The sequence below is a fragment of the Vidua macroura genome, chromosome 7 (assembly GCF_024509145.1).
Source record: "Vidua macroura isolate BioBank_ID:100142 chromosome 7, ASM2450914v1, whole genome shotgun sequence".
Lineage (NCBI taxonomy): Eukaryota > Metazoa > Chordata > Aves > Passeriformes > Viduidae > Vidua > Vidua macroura.
Window position 1 is genome coordinate 35,738,411 of NC_071577.1, and position 23,684 is coordinate 35,762,094.

At 36.7% G+C, this 23,684-nt stretch overlaps 1 protein-coding gene across 1 annotated transcript in view; it reads right to left on the minus strand.

Annotated features, from left to right (window-relative positions):
- Positions 1-23,684, minus strand: part of LRP1B (LDL receptor related protein 1B) — a 634,437-nt gene that overhangs the window by 67,460 nt on the left and 543,293 nt on the right. Inside the window, exons 61-66 of the mRNA XM_053982292.1 lie at positions 13,976-14,164; positions 13,125-13,273; positions 9,284-9,377; positions 8,086-8,202; positions 7,796-7,915; positions 5,353-5,472 (exon numbers count right to left, since the gene is read on the minus strand). Coding sequence (XP_053838267.1) covers positions 5,353-5,472; positions 7,796-7,915; positions 8,086-8,202; positions 9,284-9,377; positions 13,125-13,273; positions 13,976-14,164 — 789 coding nt within the window. The remainder of the gene's footprint in view (positions 1-5,352; positions 5,473-7,795; positions 7,916-8,085; positions 8,203-9,283; positions 9,378-13,124; positions 13,274-13,975; positions 14,165-23,684) is intronic.

The following is a 23,684-nucleotide window of genomic DNA, read 5'->3' on the forward strand; positions in this document are numbered from 1 at the left end:
CAAAGAGTCAAAATGAGAAAGACTCCCACTAAATGCATTATAACGTTACTGGATCCATAAAATAATGAGCAACCATAATACTTGAAGTTTTACTTTCAGGAATAATTTATCTCTCATAACATTCTTTAAACTTCTATTTATACTTTTACACCTTAATCTGAAATTTGATGAAATTAAAATATGCAGTGCATAAACTATCATATAAAGTTAAAAAAATATGTAATTCAGAAGGGGTCACAAAAGAGGGTATTAGTACACTGAATCTCAAGAACTGAATTCACTTTTCCTTGAATTTATCTGTAGGACTGCCCTAAAAAAGATCAGGTCACTATAAACCACTAAAATATTGATTTGAAAAATGTACAAAATATGTATTTCTCAAAAGTTACTTTGACATATAATAATTTAGGACAGGAAATTTTGCACTTTGATTTAAATTTTTACCTACTGATGGATTGGATGTTACTCATATAAGGTAAAACATTACAAGGCCTATAGTGCTGAACTGAGGGAAATTTCCTTCAGGTTCTGTATTTTCAATGAACTTTTCTATTTACAGAGGAGCATTGGAAGCCTCTTAGAGATACATGAACACCCTGAACTCCTCCAGCAGGGAGGAGCTGCCTTTGTGTTTTCTGTGAGCAACTCTTGAATAATTTGTTCAGCTTCTAAGGACTGAGATGAAATGAAGTAAATTAAAAAGTTATCAGTGACATTTTCACTGGGGGAGGAAAAAAAAAAAAAAGCTTGCTTTGTAAAAGCCTCAATGACATATTTAAAATTACATGTCACTGTGATATTGCACTAGAAAATGTTTAAATTTCTGTTAGGAAAAGTCAAAACATGTCAGAGCAGCTTCACTCTGCTCTCATGGCAACCCAGGGCTGCTAATGACTGACAAACAGCAGCTCCAATCAACTGATTCCTCTGCTGCTGAACCACAAATTAGAGGTGTTAATTTGATGCTAGGGGCCAAATGTTGCATTTTGTCTGTTGTTTTAGATGTGGCTCTGGAACCAGATTGATAAAACTACATTTGAGTACCAAGATTGGTGTTGCAGCTCAGTTGTGTGCACTGAAAAATATGATCATTGCAATTCTGTCTTTTGGCAGAGAACAAGGAACAAACACAATATCACAATTGCAAGCAGTTTTCTCCCAAAGTATGTTTTTCCCTATGATATTTTTTAATATTACAGTCTATGATACTTGCATCATAATATTTCAAATACTTGCACTGGCAAACAATTAAAAAGAATTAATATTACAAAATGTAAAAATATTCCTCCCAAACGTATCACACTCTTGTATTTTCATTCCGTAGCTCAGCAAAGGATAAAGTTTCAAACCTGAAATCCATCCTATGTTTATTAAAACACTTCCAGTAAAGTCTGCAATCTTCCACTAGAGTATTTGCCCACAAAATTAATTGTAGCACTAATGACAGATAACATCACAGCAACATATAAATATTCTATTTATCCCTCCACATTCAGTAGAAATACCAAGATCTAATCAGTAATACACAGAGCCAGAGATGACACCCATTCATTTCACTTACCTGAATATGAAATATATCTTTTCTTACTCTTCATAAATAATTATTTAGTTCTGAAGCATACTAAATCCATTTTGTAGCATTTCCTTTCCTATACATTTGAAGAAAATCTAGATTTTTTAATTTATCCAACCTTAACCTCTGATTGCTACTTGAATGTTAATCTTTCTCTTCATACTTTACTCCTAGCAAACATAAAGGAATACAGTTTTTTAAAACAAAATATTTTGCATGTTTGTAAGGCTCTCCTTTCTTCACAAATCTGAAAACTTTATTTTTCCTCAGGGTTGAATGATCTCGTGTAGCAGCTTACAGCTGACAATGTCTTACAAACCAGATTTGCTTGTCTTGTATTTCTTTCTTCACATAAATGAGAACTGAGGGAAACACTGGGATACCAGTGATAGGATATAACAAAGAAGAAAATTTGGGAAAGTTTTGTAACAATTATCTGATCTTTGAGAATGATGGATTCATTCACCTCAAAGGAAACAGTGCCAGACCTTCTTTATTGGGAATTGTGGAACCATGAAAAGCACACAGGGGCCCACACACATTTTGCCATCTCTGCCTTCCACACTAAATTGTTTTCTCATTTTTCTTAAAATGAGACCCCCTTAAAGTGTGAAAGTTCAGATAGAAATGGTGCAAAGGCAAAGGAGCAAGCACTGATAACTCCATTTTCATATTGCTCTCTTCAAATTGTTATTAAGAGATTCACTGACCTGCTGTAACTGGCACAGCCCTTCCTTAGAAATTTGTGTGATCAGAGGGAGCTGCGGATGCTGCTGAACTGAACTAGGATTTTATTTTAGAAATATTTCTAAATGAGCATGAGGAAACCAGGATGAAGGCTTAAATGGAGAAACAAAACCAAAACAAGGCAAAAAAGCCCATCTGCACCCTAAACACATTTTGATTCAAATATCAATCCCTGTGAATGAAACCACTAATTGTATGCATTGCTCTTCTTTGGGGATTTTAAATCCATACATTTTCACGTGTGTGCATTTGTGTGTGTGTGTGTGTCTGGGTGGGATAAAATCCAAAACTAAAAGGAATTTGCTTTTGATCCAGGATCAGCTGGCTGTCCTAGAGCTTGGCAGGCTGTCACCCATGCTGGGTACAGGAAATTATAAACCTGTTGAAGGAACTTTAAGATTATGTAATGCATCCTTCAAGTGCCTCAAAGAAAATATTCTTTATCATCAGGAAAAAAGCCTACTTTTTTACTTTCACAGCTAAAAATAAAAATCAATATTTAAAAAACTAAGAAGGAAGAAAGCAGTCATGCCAATGTTGACACATCAGGAAAATAAAGACCTGAAACACACAAAACCTTTAAAGACTATTATAAAATCACTTTCCAAGACCACATACAGCTTTCTTCAGATTCTAACTCAAACTAGTCCATTTTAATGTAAAGTATCAAAGTTGTGAGCAAGGACTAGCATCATCTAATGGCTTTCTTTAATTGCCTGGACCGTTAGCACCAATGAACTCTATCTCTTGTTCTCCAAGAAACACCAGACACTCCTAAAGAAACCTACATTTCCTGATTCTACCTCGACTGTCTGAGTTGGAAAGCAACCACAGAAGAATAAATACATTTACACTGCTTCTAGAAATGTACTCAGTGTGACATCTCCAATAACACACAGCAGCAGAAGTTGACTAAGCAAAGTACATATGGCCATGCAGCACTCAAGCAAAAACAGATTCTTTTACACAAGTTTTGAATTGCAGACATTTTAGAAATGAACTCCAAACAATAACAAATTAGTGTTACATCAACATATGTAGATCCTTTTTATACTCATTCATATACTTCATAGAATTTAATTCTATCAAACTTTGTACATAAAAATAACAATCTTTAACTTGAAAAAGAAAATGCAGAGGACCAAACTGTGTTGAAACTACTGCCATTGTAAGGTCATTTAACCATATTTCAAATGCTAAAAATATGGAAAACTTCAAAATATGATTAAACACACCCTGTTCTTGTCAAGGCTTAGCTGTTCCATGTGTACTCAACCGTGTTTGGCACAGAGATTGTGACTATGGATAAATTATTCTGTCTCCTCCAACACAAAAAACAAGAGCAGTGTACGCAGCCAGGAGATTAAAAATAAAGATGTGGGTGTTTTATCAGGGAAGTGTGTGGTTAAGCTGTGGGACACCTCGCTGCAGCATGTTGTGAAAACTTTACAAAGGCAAAAAGAGACTGAAATCTATGATGAATTATTGTTCACAGAGACCTATTTGACTGACAATATCTCTGATTCTCCAGTTGTTAGAGGATGGAAGGGTATCCCAGGGAAGTCTCAGTGTGGGCCAGGTTTGCTCACATTTTCCTGCCTAGAGAAAGGACAAAAGTCAAGCTGAGTCTCAGATATGAACCAACACCTCCAGCTGGATATGTTGTGATTTGAAGGACTTTTTGAGCTTGGGACTGCACACATTGCTTCTCTATATTTTTTAACCATTTGAGTAATTTTTATTCTATCTCTTGTAAAATAATGGCTCAGAGTGAAGTACTTATCCTAAACACAATTTTTCCGATTTACTGTCAGTGTTATTTCTTTTTCTCTTTTTTAAAAAAATAAATTGTGACTTGAGCGTATTACTAGAGGAAATATTTTACGACCATTTGTGCCACATCAGTTGGGTGTGCACAGGTTGGCCAAAATGTGAATCCATGGTTTGGAAGTTTGGAATGCTGTCCCAGTTGGAAAGCCACAGCATGTTGGACATCCAGGTGATGTGGAATAGTGGAGGAGAAAGTAGCTGTGACATAGATCAGAAAGTGAGCAGGGCAGGGCAGGAGTGGAGATGGAGCTTCATCTCCTTTGCATTCACTGTTTCTTCAAGATAAATGATTCCTTGGACTGTAAACTTCTCACCACTCGACAGGAATAATTATTTTCCCCATCCTGGCAATTCAAACGATGGTCTTGGATTTTCAGTGCTGAGAAAGTTCATTTTCCCAGGCATATTTGCCACCTTCAGCATTTTCTTTATATGCTCATGTGTCAATTATTTGAAACACATCCATGGAAAAGCAGCTCAGTGCTTTGTCCTTGACTGTAGCCTGTAGTTTTGTTACTCTGTTGTCCCAGAGATAAACCTGTCCAGACACAGGTGTTTCATCAAACCATTCACTGATGTGTGGATGAATAATGGTGAGAGCTTTAAATGTTCCATATTTGTCTTGTTCTCCTCCACCTCAGACCATTTTTCTGTGTTTTCCTTTATAGACCAGTCTTGGAACTTTCACAAGTGTTTCTGCACATGGTTAGTGTGTGTCTTGCATTGACATCCATACTCATAACTCCCTGGAGCTCACAGAGAGAAGTTGGCCATGTCAAGTTAAAAACTGCTCTGAACCTTTCTATACCATCAGTCTTAACTACCAGGATTTGCAAATTATTGTATTTTCACTATTTATGAACTTCAGCAGCAATTAATTGCAGACTGAACTATAACTATATTTAAAAATAAAGAATATCACCTAATCCTATGACAGCCACTACATTCTGTGCCACTTCCATGACTCTAAATGCCAAATGAGAGCCTCATTTGCAGCTCCTGCCAATAAAGAAGTTGCACAATAGGAATTGATCAACTACTCATACAAAGATTGCCATTCAGTAAGAACTGGATGAGCCAGAGAAGTTCCAGATAGGTATTATCAAACACTGAAAGAGGATATAAAAAGTGGGAAGATGATTTCCTTTTGCTAAAAAAATGTCAAGCCACAGCAATAGGTACAGGACCATTGGCATACTCACCACAGTTTGCTTCATCTGACCCATCTGCACAGTCTGGGTCTTCATCACACACCCACAGCTTGGAAATGCAGTGTTTGGTTGTTTTACACTGGAAGTGGTCTGGAGAACAACTGTTTTCAGCTTTAAATAAAAGAATTCCAGATCAAAATTAGAAATTTCTGCTAATACTTAAAATATGTGTTTTAAAGAAAAAGAAACCATTAAGGATTCAAGAATCAGAAACTGGATATCTCTAGCATAATTTATATAATATCTGTAAGAAAAAAACCATTCAGGTTTATACTGTTTATAGTTTTGTCATTTTCTTATATATTATTTTTTATAAACATTAAGGTAAAAGAAATATAATGAGACAATATGAATATCACAATGAATATATTGTGATAGTCTTTTAACAGCAAATAGACTTACCATGGATAGAATGAAACCACTTTAGCAAAAATCATTCAAGCTTTTTACCTTACCTTTCTAAAATGCCAGTTATAAATTCTGAGAGTCAGTTTATAAGACTAAGGCAGCTCTGGATGCTTTGATCAAAAACAGAATTACAATTATGCATGATTTTTGTGAAAGTCTGTGTTCTGTTAAACTGGGCAAATGTTAAGAAAAGTTTGACAAATATTTCACTTAATCAGTTTAGAACAACAATTTTTGAATGAATCTTGCAGCAAGAAAAAGATGCAAAGATGCAGCTGAGCTTTCAGCCTATTCTTTAAGTATGGTCTAAGTTAGAGTTTAACTGCATTAACCTTAGAACAGGTATTTAAAAACAAAACAGATCCTCAGTGCACACGTGATTCTAGATGTTCTTTAGAGATGAGTATATGTACCCCAAATAATTTTAAACTGAACTGACCATAGGAGAAAAACAGGAAATGTTTGATAAGGTTTTCCCACATGAATTTATGTCCCACCTTTGACTAAGGAATTCTGTAGTGCCTTTAAAAACTTTCCTGCTCCTGTTGTTTCCTCCCTGATATTACCATTCTTGTCTCAGGTTTGGCAAGATGAAAAATTTTAGGTTTGCTAAAAGTTGGTGTATTATTGCTTTCAGTGTCACATTTCCATAGACTTGGGTATGTTCCTAACTGTACCACAACAAATAATTCTGATCCTCAGCTAGGACACATCACCAGGGATTTCAGAGTGCTTTACAAGAAACACCAGCACAATGACCTTCACTGTACATTTGGAAAGCCTTCAGTATGAAATGTGACTTTGAAAAAATCACCTGGTAAGCAAAACAGAACAGTGGCAGACCTAAAAAAAAAAAAGAAAAAGGATTTTATGGATGCCAGACTGGTGACATTAGAGTGAGAGAGAATCTCACCTGTTACCTGTCTTGTGCCAGGAGCCCAAGTCAATATGAACTCACAGTCCCTGAGCTGTAGATTCTGCTGCTCTGATTTAACTTCTGCCAGCTACACCTCAAGGTTTTTGGGAGCCTTCCATGTACCATGTGCAGTTCTTTCCAGGGGAAAAAGTAATCTCCCTTATCTTTCACAAGAGCTTTCCTGATCCCTCTTAATCAGCTTTTAAAGAAACCCAACATGCAAACCAACACAAAATGCTTTCTGCAAAACTTGTATTTACATCTCTCACGAGCAGTTTGGAAGGCAGCCATCAAACATGACCATCCACAAAGCCTTTGTATCCTTAGCCTCCCCTTGCAGAAGGATTTGTTCTTTGCAGAAATGCAACACATGCAAACCTCGAGAAAGCTGATCCAGAGCAAGCAGCTCAGATCAGCAGCAGATCTGAGCAGTGAAATCAGTAAAACACAGAGCTACATTTCAAGGCAGCCCCATGATCTTTGTTACAAAATGATCAGACACAAATTTATTCAACAAATTTCCATTATAAATTAAAAATATTTTCTCCACTTATATCTAAGAAATGTAAAGTGAAAATAAATGTGTGAAAAGTAAATTGCACTAAAAGCTGAGCTGCACTAAATGGAAATCCAGTTACATAGATAAATGAATGAAATACCCAGAGAAAGGGGAACAGAAAAGGTAAAAATAATCAATGAAACAACAAGAATGTAAAGGAGCTTGAATCCACAGCTTTTCCAACAAAAGATTCTGAAAAACATCTTTTTCCATTGAAACATACTGCTGCAAGGCATAGCAGATGAAAGCTCAGGAATATGAGTCATTTGTGAGTTGGTTCAGAGTCAAATACATGTTTCAACCTCAGTCAAAAACCCAATTAAATGCCTGAAATTGTTTATACCCCTCTCTTCTTTGCAATGACTTGAAATTTGGAGTTAATAAATTACATTTTAGTTTGCTCTTTTGTATATGAAGCATTGCACACCAGTCCTGTGAATTAACTGTTTGCACGTTCTCAAATTGTTTTATATAGAGGACATTGAGAGTGTTTTACTCCAGTTCCCTGTTTAAAACCAGCTACAGAGGAAAATTCTCTAAGCATAACTTACGACAGTCTCTTTCATCTTCTTCATCACCACAGTCATCCTGGCCATTGCATCTCAGGTTTATTGGGATACACTTCTGGTTCTTTGTGCACTTGAATTGCCCCGACAGACACACGTGTGTGTCTGTAAATTAAAAGAAAATTAAAAGAGCAAGTTAAAATGATTAAAAGTTGAAAAGATTCAAAACTTCAAAGGTAGATGAAGAAAAATGCTGTTTGTTGACAGTGTGTGAAACATGACATTTAAAGCAGTTTGGCCTGTTTCTGAAGCCTGCAGTGCATACAAGCACCTACCACAGTTCAGTTCATCAGAATTGTCCCCACAGTCGTTCTCTCCATCACAGATAAAGGCTGGAAGAGCACAAAGCCCAGTTCCACACTGGAAACGTCCTGGCTGACATCTGAATTCAGCTGGGAAAAGACAAAACCTCTTATGAATACACCAGAGCAATGGTTAAAGTCTCACTCTTGCTGTTCTTACCCCATGGACTAATCCAATACACCTATAAACTTGTATTTCCTTTATAATCTCAATCTCAGTATATATTAGTAATTAAATGATTGCAAGACTAATTTCAAAGTCTGATATCTTTAATTTGTATGGCTCTAGTTACAGTGCTAATGACACAGAGTGAAAACCCCCTGCAGGTTGAAGCTTACCAAAGGTTCAACAGAGACCTGCAATTTCAGATCAATACACTTGAGTTCAAGTCTGCTTTTAAGAAACTCCCTATCCCACTGTAATTTTATTTCCCAAGGAAGGAATTGTTCCTTCTCCAGCCACTGTCATTAGAAATAATGAGCAATTACATACCTCTATAGTAATATTATATGTAAGTATAGAATAGCTTAAAATAAAAACTTATGTGGAATGATTGCACATGGTAAAATTTGCTTCAGAGGCCTCTGTAGCAGGAGAAGAGAACTAATTATAAAATGGTTAAAATAGGGGTCAGGGATTTAAATTTAAAAAAAATCAAATTATCTGTTAATTAACCAGAAAATTGTGGAACACACCGAGCATTTTTTTCAAATATAAGCTTAAGGAAGGGAAGCAAGGATCACAGGGAGAACATTTTTGTTGCTCAGAAAACAGCAGTGAAGAATAATGTGTATCTAAATGTCTACAATTGCAACAAAACACAAGGAAATGAGATTAGAATCCCACATTTTTATTACACTGAAAAAAAAAAAAAACCAAATAAACCTGTCAGAAGTTTGTATCCATGCAAAGAATTCCACAACCTCAAAGCAACAGTTTCAAAATTAAAATCTTTAGTGAAAATGTAACCGAGACGAAGAAAAGGTTTGAAAGATGAAAAATATGCATGATTTTCCAAACACCTTAATAGACTCAGAGACCAAGGAGCATAAAGTTGTGCTGCAAACAGAAATGTCCACAAAAATCCTCTTCCTAAACTTATTTATGAAGTGTTCTATTTGGTCTGGGCCCTGCTGACAGAGGCAGAGCCCAGAGCCGGCGCGCACTCACGGCACTCGGCGGGCTCGTCGGAGCCGTCCCCGCAGTCATCCACCGTGTCACACTTCCACCAGAACGGGATGCACTTGTCGGTTTTGCAGCGGAACTGCAAAGAGGAAAGGCCAGCAGGAATAAAAGATTTCATATTGACATTTTTCATTCATTTATTTATTTCTTTATAAGCAGGAATAGTGCAGTTTATGAACATCAGCTCTGCTGTGAGACAGGGGCTTCGAAATTTAACTCAAGGTAGAAACCAATTTTGGATTGAGCAGGAGTCTGCTGTTTAAACTTGTTTAGTCTATTAACTCCTTGTGCTTGCAAAAGAGAAACAAAGACCTTCTCTGCAAGGAAAACAAAGGTGATTCAAAGCTATTTAGAAAAGAATACAAGCACCCAAGCTGAAGAGAGATTAAGAGGGGCCCCACCGACCTTGGGGCTAAAGCAGACAGAAAATCTGAATCTGGGTTACAAGCACCACATTACAGCTGCGTGACTGAAGAACTGTGCAAGCTCATAAAAATTGATAAGACAGTTTAATGTCTTTTATGCATGTCTTTTATGCATATGCAACAGGTTAGAGGGATAAAATAAACTCAGGAATTTTCGGAGATACACGTGTCCTTTAAAGGAAGCTATCCCACATGCGCCCAATGCTAAAATAAATCATACTGACTTTACAATTTCTACAAGTTGTGGAGTAGTTTTTTCAGCAAATCAGCTGCTTGAGGCATTGACGTATCAATAATTTTCTGGCTGTTAATTTTACAAAACTTGTGTTTTAAATTTTGGGGCTTTTTTATTTAGATATGTTTGGCACTGGGTTTGCCAAAGTGATAAAAATCACTGTAGTTTCAATGACTGTGTTATGCTGGCGTACAATGCCCCAACACAAACTGCTCATTAAATTTTGCTGCCTTCTGTGATTTCATTCTTGAAGGTCTTATTCAAAGCAAACACTTCAATTCTCACTTTTTGCAGACTGTTGAAACAGACAACATCATTTTTCCAGATAAATACAAACACTCACAGTTGAAAAGAGCCTTAATGTGTGGTGTTGTGTACAGTGTTGCTTACATTGTTTGAATTAAATGAAAAAATCAAATGTAAAGCCTTCCAGACTTTCAAAAAGATAAAACATCTGTAGAAAAAAATGAAAAATCTTCTGTAGGAAGGCTGTGCATTTACTCTCTACTCAGGTGAGCAGAGTACTTTGTTCTGACTGAAAGGGGAATGCAAACAAAAACGGTACAAACTGATGTCATTTTCTAGGGCTGTACCTAAAAACTGAGTACATTATGAGGATCATTTCAGGGACAAAAATCTGGGTAGATTATCAGTCAGCTTTTAAGAAATGCTGGTTTTCCTACCTTCTGTCTCTTTGAACACAGAAAGGAAGGAAACCAGAAGATTTAGAAAGGCAAGATATTTCATTTTCTGTCTCTGGGCAGCTTATTTTCACATTTTAAAAATCAATGATTATTCAATAAAACTGTATTTAAATGATATATGATATATTTGGTGCCTTAGCTCAGTTTCTTTTTTCTGCCAAGAAAAATTAGGATTTCAATGGCATTTATGATATAGAACCTATAGTTGGAGCTACATCATTCCTGTAGCACTGTGAGGGACCTGCTGTGTAACAGGCTGGGCTGAGGGGCAGCTGTTACTGCCCCACACAGATCTGCAGCTCAGAGGGGTCAGCAGGAGTCAAACAGAAACTCAGACAATTGCCATCCTTTGTCCTCTTCACTTGCTCTGCTCACCACAAGGGACTTCAGGCTGCCAAAATGGCATCAGAAAGTTATTTCCAGGAAATAAGCACTAACTCTGAGATGTTGTTATGAAAATACTTGCATTCCTTTCCAAACTGAGGAGACAAAACCCTGCAAAATCAGGGATCAGGGTCTCATATGGGTCTTAAATGGATGGATTTTTGGTGTTCAAGAGTCTAATGGGATTTGTATTAAAAAACTTCTCATGCCAAATGGGCCATCACAGGATGGTCTGGAGAGGCAAGGTCAGTTTATGGACCATCCAACTCCTTCCCATCAGAAACAGCCAAAGGTGGCTGTGCTGTCAAAAATGATGACATTGCAGGAGCAACTCTGATCTGACAGCATCATCTGAAAGTCTTAAGGAGAGACAAAATTTTGCCACTGATATCTGCATCTGATGCCATCAGACTGATGAGTTATCAAAGAGTAATCAGATTGCAAACCTGGAAAAAAATTATGAATAATCAATGCCAAGCTCTAACTTCCTGTCTGAAGCTGCCTCTTTCACATAATTCTGCTCTCCACTGTGGATTCCACAAGTGATAAAATATTGCTCCTCAAGTGTCCAAGATGTGATGCTATTTCTTCAATTCATACTACCACTGAATTAATTAGACTGGAATGGAGCCATTCAGTCAACTGTTAGTATATAAATTCACTGTGGTATAAGCTTCTAGTGTCACTAGAAATTTTAAGTGTCTATTTTTTTTAAAGCTAAATTTGAGGAACTAAATATGGGGCAAAATTGTTATGAAATTCCCAATTTTAGAAGTGATTTACATCTTAAGCAAACAGAGAAAGTCAAGTCTCTTAAATAAGATTATTATTTGAGTGAAACTGTACCTCTTTTATTAAGATGGACACTGCTCCCTAAAAATTAGGAGTAAAACGATTTTCCTTAATGCTGGAAATCATTATCATGCATCATGATATAGAACATTGTAAGAAGTCATTAGCACACCTCTATTAAAAAGGAACTATTAGAAAATCAGACTACTAAAAATACTTTAAAAGCCATATGTACTATAAAAATCAACCATTTAATTGTCTGGTTAGAACAATCCAAAGGCTTTTATCAAAGTGGTTCTCTTATATGAAATCAGTATGTTCTACTTACTTACCTTACATTTTAAGAAAAAAAAGTAATAAATGTTTCTTTTAAGTAATAGGGAATACAGTTTAGTGTTTTAATTGATGAATTTTTTTTCCATTTTACATATTTATTTTTAACACAAGTCTATCATTTTCCAATCTTTCTAACTAGACTGAGCTTGTCTTTTTTTAATGCAAAATTCATTCATGCATCCCAAATCACTGTTACACACACTCTGTATTTGATATTTCAGACAAATGTTTTTTCAAGGCTATTTTTACAAGTTTAGCAGCTGTATTTGTTCTGGTGACTGGCAGGAACACCAACATTTGAAAGTGAACAAGTCCTGTATTCTCTGGAGAAAAAGCCATTTGCAAGTGTTTCCCTCTAACAGCCTTGGAGACGAAATACTCTGTGGAATCTCGTCCAACTGGGATTCCTGCTTCATCTAATTTATCATTTAGATGCATTTGCAGAGGGCTTTGGCCACAAACCATGGCAGGCAGGGCACTGAGGGGAGGGGACACCTGACCAGGCCACGATGGGAATTAGTAGTATGCTAATAGAACCATCCTATGTTTGGTCAAGTTTCCAGTTCTCCTTCTCCCTTGGTTCAGGACTTTTTTCTTATAAGGTCGTGTTCTGAGCTCACCCTCCTGACTGGACCTTGTCCCCCAATACCTGGCTGCATTTGCCCTGCCTAAGGGGTTTTTGGAATCTAACTCTGTTCCCTGCACCCCGTTTGTTATTTTCCTTATTAAACTTTTTATTTTCCAGGCTAGATCCATCGCTCCCGTTCCTCTTCCATTAGCCAGCTCTTCCCGGCTTAGCCAGGCAGGGAGATCACTGTGAGCTCTCAAGCTCACAACGCTCCAAGTGCCCCTCTGAGTGTTGAGCTCCTTTTGATGGTCCCCCATGCTGGGTGAAGCCAGCATTCCTGGTTGCACAGCAGGGGCAGGGCAGTCAATCCCCAGGCAGGTACCTGGCTGGCGGTGCAGTTGGACAGGCACGTCCTGTTGTCCGCGGCCAGGTAGAAGTTGGTGGGGCAGGCACACGAGTGCAGCTTGTCAGGGGCCAGCAGGCACAGGTGGCTGCAGCCGCCGTTGTTCAGCGTGCACACGTGTCTGGACACTGTGGAGAGAAGAGGGGAGGTAGATCAGAGCCTCTTATCTTAGCACGCTTTGGGGTATCTGCTTTACGGAGGAAGAAAATTGTGTGCCATGTTCTGTCTTTGCAGTGCAATGTCTCGGATCAAAAACACACAGAGGCAAACTCTTCCTGCTGCCTTTAAGCTATTCTCTGTTGTATACAAAAATGAATTATTGCCATGGTTGTAAGTTCAATACTGAAAGAATGAGAGGAATAAAAAATCTCTTTTTTTTATAATGTGATAAAAATTAGCTTATCTATGTCAATTGCCAAATAGCATTCAGTTATAGTGATATCAGCAGATAAGACAGAATCATACCACTCACATTCTCTGACATTCCCTCAGTCTAGCAGTATTCTTCTGCAATATTAACACTTTTCAAAGAACTGGGTTAAAAGTTTTCATAACACACTGTTCCTCACTTAAAAAATGGTAACTTGTACTGTAATGCAACTTAACAGTTCTTTACTTTCAGTCAGCATTTCGGTTAATTTTTAAGCACATAAATTATATCTCTACTGAGCAAGTTTTGTTAGATGAAAAATGATCATGTGAAAACTTCCACAATCTGAAGCAGAACAGAAACAATCATTGCAGATAAACGAGCATGCAGTACTTCAGCACATGGCTACTCAGTCAAATACCTCCATGTGCTGCCTGGAAAGCAGAGACAGGATAATTACCATCAGGCTGCCTGTAAGAATGATACACCTGGATGTCTGTGATGGTGTGCCACGAGTTAATCAGGGAGAGCCTGTCCGAGCCAGAGGTTTTGTGGGCACGGCTGAGGGATTTGGTTTTCCCATCTGTCCAGTAGATGTAGTCTTCAAACAATGTCAGTGCAATCACCCCTGGGATGTCTTGATTAGGGACTGGAAGGAGAGATGCTCAGATTAATGTTCACTCTTGGGAAAGTGCCAGTTAAAATATTCCCCACTGCACAGGCTGGCAGAACAACTGCTATGGAATGTCCTGAGGATAATTATGGTGACAACACACCAGCACCAGAGGGTCCCTTATTACCAGTTACAATGAAGGTGGATGGAGGACAAGCTCTACCTGCTTGGAATTTGTTGGTCCAGTCAGTGTTAAGGAAATGAAACAATTTCAGTTCAAAAAACAACCTCCAGATTTTAAACTAAAGGCACATCAAACTTTAAAATAGTAAGTAACAAACATAACTTTCTCCACTCTTTGCATAAGCAATATAAATTGGCTCTTTTACTGGAATAAAAGTTATTAGAAAACATTCAGAACATAACATATACATCTCCTGATGCTCTCTGTTTAATACTCTTTCTTACAATTAATAGCATTTTATTTCATCAAAATATACTGACAAGAAAGACAGAAAAAAAAATGGTATTAAAAAAAACCATTGCAGTAAGAGGGAATATTGATAATTTCTAGCATCACCAACCACACAATATAAAAAAATAAGTCCATAGCTACAGTATCACAAAATTATGAGCCAACATTATTTGGAAAAGGATGGAAGGACAAAAGGGAGAAAAAGCTTTGGAGCATTCTTTATCCTTCAATATACTCCTTAACCTGAAGTATTTGTTCTTGGTAAGCAGTAACTGAATGCCACCTTTCCTTTTTCCTCCTTTAAACATCAATAGTAGTAATCATAGATGTCACAGGAGAATATCTGACCACAATAATTATTTGTAAATGATAATCTTTTGTTGCTGAATCACCTAATTACTGTTAGAGGTGAAAAGGCAGAGCACAGCACAGCAGATGACTGTCATGTTTAACCAGCACATCTTTAACACCTTTACCCTGTTTTCTGCATCTTTTTACCTGAAAACTGTTGACATAGAGTAGGCAAATCTCAAATTCCCGTTGGAACATTTTATAGCTCATTGAGATCTGATGACTGGTACTTGGAACAACAACTGAGAAAATTCAATTTTCTATCCAGTATTCCTCCCTCTACTGAACATGCAGGGCATGTTGCCCTCTGGTCAAGGAGACCTTGCTGCTTAGGCCTGAAATTATTTTCCCTTCTTATATGTCTCCATGAACCACATCAATCACACTGAAATGAGAATATAATATTTTTGAAAGAGCTTCAGAGCATTTCCGAGAAATCAGTCAAAGTCCAAAGAAATCTTGGCAATTTTAATCTTAATCCTCTTTACAGAGGCAACTTTGCCACAGTTCCATACAGGGTACAGTACAAGAAGAGCTCTTATAACTTCTGTGATTTGTAGACTCCCACTGTGTAACGTTTCCAATGAGAAATACAAGCCAGGCTGACAGGAGAAGCAGGATGGGACATCAGAAGCTGCTCCCCTGAATGAGGCCCCAAAACTTTCCATAACTCTAATTATTTTATTTTTGCTTCAGTTCTGAGACAGTATTGGTTCATATAAATTATGACCCTTGCTTCTACTTTTAGCACCAAATTAAAGATGTCAAAAGTCCCACTCCAGTCTCTCTAAAGACAAAAAATGTCCTATTTTATCTGTCAGTTTTCTCTTTTTCTGATCAAAGTTAAGATTAAAATCAGAATAAGAGGGCATATAAAAGCATTAACATACATGAAGAGATTTACATAGAAAAAATTATTTTGATTTCATCACCTTTATTATTCCCCACCAATGAAAAATACACCTAATAGTCATCCTTATTTTGGATATCCAGGAATCAAACCCCATAGCCTAAGCATAGCTATATGAATAAACGCTTATTCTTTTGTTTTGTGGATGTTTGTGGATGTCCAGACAATTTATCCTGCCTTCATTGGATTAGACATACATCAAAATCCAGATGAAACTTTATATTCATGAGCTAAAGAAGATTCAGGAGATTTCCATACACTGCCTGAACTGGCCCATCACACTGCATTAACAGGAAGCCAAGTGAAGTGTGTGGCACAAAATATTAAATACTACAGTTAGAACACTGCACAGAAGAAAATTGTTCATTGACTCAAGTACAATTTTCTTTTATTTAAAAGAAAAATAAATTCTGCAAGTACCAGGTTTAAAAGCTTAACTCTTTCAAACGTCTTAAAAATAAACACACCTTATCAGGAACAATGCAGCAAATATTAAAGTCTCTTCTTTTTATGTTCTTTAAAAAAAGAAAGACAAAATATATTTGTTTCTAAAAACTGGGTTTCCTATTATTACTATTTATAGGTATAAAGTTGGAACTGTCAATGGCAGAACACTCACAGATTCAGGTTGCAATTTGTCCTGTCCCTGTTTTTATTTCTGAGCAACTCTGTAATTTTAATGGGCTTCTGCATTAACTTTTCATTAGGTCACAATCAACACAAACTTGCACCATTAAAAGCTGTAAAAGCTAAATGTATTCTGTTGTGAAACATAGGGAAAGTTATTAAAAAATCAATTAAGAAAGCAATGAATAGTACACATATATGCAAATGAAAATCCATTTGAAGTAAAACAGAATATAGCTACAGAATGACTGGAAAATATTTTTTACAAAAATTCTACACTGACCATAAAAAGATAAAATGCTTATAAAAGAAGAATTAATAATTACATAACAGAAAAACTTATATTTCTTTTAAGCTGCCCATAAAACTCATTGTATTTTCTTGTAGAAAATAAACCTGTAAAGCCTGAGAGAGTTTTCTGAAAACAGGCATTGAGTGGCTACCAATTCTGATTACTTTTTTTTTTTTTTTTTTTTTTTTTTTTTTTTTGCCTTTTACTATGTTATAAGCATGGAAACATCAGAACTGTTGACATGTAAGAGGTTCTAGAATTTATAGTTCCCACCAACCAAACAAAAATGAACAGAAAACTGAGGTCATTTTTGCATCTGATTATCTGATGGAGCAGTAAAATGCTCCATAATGCTCTTTATTCTTTGTCTTTGAGGATATCAGTGTTTCACACTTTCCAAAACTTCAGGCAGTGAATATTGATTTTTCTAGAAATGTATGGAGTAGTAGAAACACCCACTTCCTTTTTTCACTCTTTCCTGTAACTCCAAAAAACATTTTATCACATTGCAAACCCATTAGTAAGAACGGAATATATTCTGTTAAAGCTAAAATTCCTTTCTCCACCACAACCTCCTCCTCTCAGAGCTGGGCAAGTTCCTTGCAATTCCTCCTCTTCTTATGAACCTGCTGCCAACTCTGATTCTCTGCTGGTGTTTCATTTTACCCATAAATCATGGATTTTCTGACACTGAATGCTAATCCCAAACAGTGCTTGACCAACCAGGTAGATGAGAAAAGGGACGAGAAAGAGGAGGCAGAAAGGAGAAGGAATGCACAGGCCTTTCAGAAAGCTGCAGAAAATAGGAAGAAAAAACTCAGGCGGGTAATAAAGGGAAAAACAAGGAGGCTTGTAACAGATCAGAAGTGGTGGGAAATAAAAATTATTAGATACTTGAAGACAAAAATGACAATATATAACATAAGGAAGAGAAAGTGCTGCATGAACTTATGAGAAGAGCCACAGGAGTTTATGTGACTTATGTGATTATGTTGACACATGAGAACCACGACAGACTTAAAATATATGTGTCTCTCTCTCCCCTACTTAGAAATTTTGTATGAATTTTGATCCAAGAATATAAATTCATAGGCTGTAAGTCATATTTGTGATACAAATGTTTACTTTTCTCTGAGAAGTGAACTCTGCATCCCTTATATTTTCTGAGCACATTTACTTAAGCATAAAAAAATGCTCATTTATTTCAGGAATGAAAATCATTCCATCTAGGATTCCTGAGCTACAAAACCTGAAGGCATACAGAAGTGAAGCCCAGTTCCCTTGGCTCTTATTGAAACACAAGTTTTTCCAAAAGTAAAAACAAATACAATAACTCAAATAATAATAAAATAGGTCTCATTGGCAGGTGGTAAAATCGATGTACCAAGAAAAAGTGTCCTTTAAAGGACAAATGTTGACCCCCTTCTAAGAGAAAAACAAAAGCAAAATTATCAGTGCCCTATCATGTCCAGAAGATGGTTGATCACTTCCAAGACAGAAAGGGATGTGTCCCTTCCCTTTCCAAAAACAAGGGACTGCAACCTTGCCCTGCCCTTGTGCAAAATCTACAGAAACAGAAGAGGTGAAAAATCCCTGTTAGGCTCCTGTTAGAATGCCAGTTCTGGGAAGCAATTGCTAAAAGTAATTAATTGTTGTTAAGCAACAATTTAAATTACTTTCTAGCTCCCTGGGCATTACAGGAGTTTGTTTTAGAATTTTGGCATCCAAACACAGAAAATTTACATGGGTGACCAAACCTGAAAAAACAGGCTACGCTATTTTGAATTCCACTCCCTGAAAATCAAGTTCAGAAACTTGATTTTCTGAACTGCAATAAAAGAGAAATAAAAAGCCTACTGACATCTCGATCTAAATGGAAGCAGTGGTAATCTCCTAGGAAGGGTTACAAACCCTCCAAAGACAAATTGCATCAAGGAAGAACAACACTTAATAAGAAAATAGCAATTAAACCTACAAAACCAAATAAACTTGGAGATTGCTGATCTCTTCTGCAGCAATTCCTGGCCCCCACTGTCCTCTTGCCACATGAACTCCCTTGTAGCTGTTTCTGTCTCATTTTACATTCAACTTGGAGCCTCCCTGAGACACAGTCAATATTTTTTTATTTCCTATACTACTTATTCCTGATACTTGCTTCCTTTGATAAAGAATTTGAACTGCTTAGTCCATAAAATTAATAATGAATAATGACAATAAGATTATATCTATTAAGCTTGTGACAAAGTGCGTAGTTCTGACAGATATAATTAAATTTAAGTATATTACATCACATTATATATTGCATTAAAATACTGTATTTTAAAGATATATTATAATCATTATTACATTTATGAAATTGACACTTGGTTTAGAAACCTAAACCTGTCAAACTCAATGAACAGAAAAAAGAAATATTAATGTAATATATAGATTAACTCTATATAAAAACTATATATATATAAAATATATATATAGTTTTTTATATATATAGTTATGCATATATATAGTTTTAGGATGTTATTACTCATATCTTTAATAACATGTGCATGCATAAATATTTATTTCTGCAAAATTAATATATTACCTCAAACATCCAGATTGGGTTAAGGATGGAAGATAAAAGTTCAGTGGTGGGATATTTTGCCAGTATAAAAATGTAACTGAAACAATGAAAACTGAGAATATTTCAGTACAACAAACTCACACAAAACTTGTTATACATCCCCAAACTGCTATCACTAAAGAAGCAGGAAATTTAGCCTTAAATCTAAACATCTTAAAGTACTAATGTGTTTGAGATATTAAAGTTCATGATTAGATATAACAATACCATGAGTATAGATGCATAAATTTTTCAAAACCTGCCTACAAAACCAATTGATAAAAACGAGGAATGAAATATTTTATTGTCCCACTTTAAAATGTTTTATTACCTTTTTTAATTCACTGTGAGCAGTTGTTTATATGCCAGTTACCCCACGGCAGTACAAAGCAGTAATAAATTACTCTCAAATATACACAAGTCACTATTTGAGTAGAACAACTGTGTGTGCTAGTGAATTTTAAAGGTTTTTTAATTATTTTTCAGATTTACAGAGACCCATTGCCTGCCTGCCAGCCCCTCACCTTAGACTCCTGTCTTGCTGCTGGTTTTCATATCCATTCCCAGTGACCCCTAAGTTATTCCTTCTTTTATCTTTCCCTCTCCTGCCACCATCCAACTGTGAGGACATAAACCACTGAGCCACTTTGGTTTATCTCATTTGTCTTCTACTGAAACCATGGGAGCTGATCAACATTGCAACTCCCTTCATCAAAATCCTCCCCTTTTCCATTGTGTTGATTGGAACAGGGAGAAAACAGAAAATCTGTGGTTTATGTTCTTTGTCCTGATTACCCTCTGACAGGAACAGCTGCATGGGAAGTAATGCCCATCCCTTAAAATTTGTGATAGCACAAGTCCAGCACATGGAGAAGTTTCAAGTATAGTGAACTATTTTCAGAAGTTTATAGTCTAATTTGGGCGTATTTCACAAAGCCAGCAGAATATACAGAAACCAAACTGTTGGCAACCTTTGATGCCTCAGGTTTTAGCTTTTATATTTTTCAGGTTCTGTGCTACTGTAGCGTGTGGGTCTGGGCTCCATATTAGAGGACAATAAGCTCTCTTCACAGAGTAGGGAGACAAAACAATTCCTTCTCTAGCTGGGATCCAAGGACAAATGATCCAAATCTCAGGCCCAAGAGCACAAACAACATGAAGAGAGAAAAACAAGAAGGATGAGACTTCATAACCTAAAGCTGTATGTGGAGAATTAACTCCAATATGCAAATGGACCAAAATATATAAAAATGAGAGACCCTGTGACAGGTTGTGCATTTTGTGACCATTTTGGTTCATCTTGGGTGCAGCCCTGGCTGGGCTCTTGTGCTGCCCAAAGTGCATCCATTGAGGACTTCTAATAAATCCCTGCTTTATTCTTTAGCTCTGTCCAGTCTCTGTTCTGGGTCAGCCTTCACAAGGCATCACCCTCAAACTGGTCTTCATAAATTGAAGACTGGGCAACCTTAGAGTAAAGTAACTGCCTTTAATACAGGTGGATCTGAACAGTTTCTCCTGGATATTATCCTTTAAAAGAGAAGGAACCCAATAACATAAAGTAATCAGATTTGGAAAGACATATGGATTGGAGAATTTTATAGGAACAATTATGAAAAGTGAATCCAGAAGTCAGTAACAGAGAGGAAGCAATTATCAGTTTGTGCCATCATATGTGGCTACAATTAATAATTCTATAGACTCTTCAAAAGTTGGGAAAATGCTGCCATATCAGAGCTACTTCTCATCTGCTCTGAGAAACAAACCCTCTTTCAGATGTCTCTAATTTTTGAGCTATGAGAACTTCCAGTATAAATCTAGAAGGAAATGGTTACTGTAATCTTTTAGATCACTTCTACATTAGGAGAATTTTATAAACAATTGGGCATATTCTCTTTTAAAACTCTGGTGGCAGAGTTCAGAATTAGACAGAAATACTCATTTTCTACCTGCAAACTCCTTACAATGAGCAACTGCTGAAATCACAGGCACTAAAAATGAAAGTGGTTGTAATGTCCAACTCCCTTGTGCTCGTTACTTCAAAACTTGCATTCTCTCCAAGTCTGAGAATTGCAAACATTCAGGCAGAAGTTGTCTCAAGAACAGGGTTTTTTTTTCAAATTGAGTTACTCCAGGAAAGTTATTCTCTGTTGATTATATTACACTTAAAGAAGTAATGTAATAATAATAATTTATTTGAAGTGCAACATTTTCCCATCGCTAATTTCCATGCCTCTGTCAGATGAAGGAATAAAGTGCTCAACTTTTTGTTTTTACTGTATAAACCAACAGCTTGACACAGTTTAAGACCTAATCTCAGAGAAGTTTCTGTACTTCCTAAATTGGACTGTCAGATTTCCCTTTTATAGTTTCATTATATTGAAATGCTCATCTTCAAAGAGAAATGGGGGAATGCAGGCAGCTCTGGGATTTAGGAGCCCTGAAGGTTGGGAAAACCTGAATGGAGAACCAGATACCCAGGGAACTGTGAAGCTTGCATCTCTTCTGGGTGGTGGGAACAGAGAACAGTTAAGTCTGACAAATTCTTAAATTTTTTATTTATTTTTTTTTTAAAGCTCACATAAGTAAACCAGCTTAGTGCTTAGCCAGATTAGTGCTTCAATACTTGCTTAATCATTTACAGTGTATAACATTTGTGAATGCTGCAGTGCTGAATTGGCTAAGCTCTAAAGACAGTTTATATAACCAAGCATTAAACTTCAAACAGCTCAGCAAGGTCATTGCTGCCCCAGTGCCAAGAAGAGCTCCCAAGCACTCTAAGATTTCTGGCCTAGTTAGCACGTTTTCAAAATTCTTACTAGGAGTCTCTTGGCAATTATAAAAAACAATTTCTCTACTGAAATGCAGAGGAACTTTACAAGAGAAAAGCAGCAGATGTTCTCCTCAAAAAGGTTTAAGGTTCAGTAGAAACAACCCAATTTAAAAACCCCATACTTGTTGATGAAATGTTAACACCAAGATCTAAATACACGTAAACTCCTATTGCATGTAATGAACACTTCCTGGTTTAGCAGACAGCATGTCAATAATTAGCCTAAGATTGTTGTGTTTATCCTAAATTATCTGATGTGGAGCACAGAACACTACACACTGTCTCATACCATCCCTTAATGATGTGAAATCCACTAATTCTCATAAGTTACTTATTTGCCGGGTCTTTTGAAATCTCTGTGCCATTTTCTGATACATTTTGTAATAGACAACTTAAAATCCAAAAATCACAGTCTCAGGAAAAAACCTCAGAGCAAGCCATCCTTATCCTCAGAGGTCACAGAAACAGGTGAGAAAATTATTAGTTTGCCATTAGGAGCACTTCATTGCATCACTGACAGCATTCCTGTTCAGACTTTTCCCTCTCCTCCATGAAAATGTATTTTGTGGTCGCTGTATCTGTACCTTTATCCTTCTCCATTCGAAAACACAAAGGATAAGAGCAAACTCAACCATCTCCCCCTTAGTTAGCTTTGACAATAAAAAATGTCCAAAATGACAAAGGAAAACAGACCATGAAATCCATGCGAAAAACATGCCTTCAAGGAACACAATTATCACAAGAGAGAAAACCTAATCTTTCTCATTTAAGTGCTTATCAGTGTGGATTACAGATATCAGAAGGCCAAGGGGTATCACAGTTCTAAACACTGAACTTGAGCACTGAGTTTACCCTATTAAAATAATTATTTTACAATGGCTAAATTTCATCATCCAGAATATTTCTAGTCTTGTGCTGAATCACAAAGAAATTATTTTTTTTTTGTTGGTTGTTCCAGGAGACAGCTGGGAGAAAGGGAAAAGACTCTGATTAAAGGCAAATTGATCATTATCTGTGAACTCTGCAAAACTGTCAAAGCTCCCCTTGGAGCACCCACGGGGCTGTTTCATCTGTTTCAGACACCAAGAATTCTATCCCTGTTTTGTTAAATCCACAGAAACTTTTCTACAACTTCATTTTGATTTGTTAATGATGTTTTGAGTGAAACTCCTGACAGCAGAAAGCGACAAGAGGCGTTAGGTGTGGGCAGGCAGGAGAGGATCCAGACAAGGGCCACAAAGATGATCCAAGGCTTGGGAACCTGCCATGAGAGCAAAGGCTGAGAGAATTGGCTTTGTTCACTCTTTAGAAGAGAAACCTCATCACCAGATTCCAGTCTTTAAAGAGGCTGCAAAGAAATGGAGACTCCCTTTTTACATGGAAAAGGTGAGGTGTGATGGGAACAGGTTACTCTTGGGAAGATTCCGACTGGAGATAAGAGGAACAATTTTCACAATGAGAATATTGGA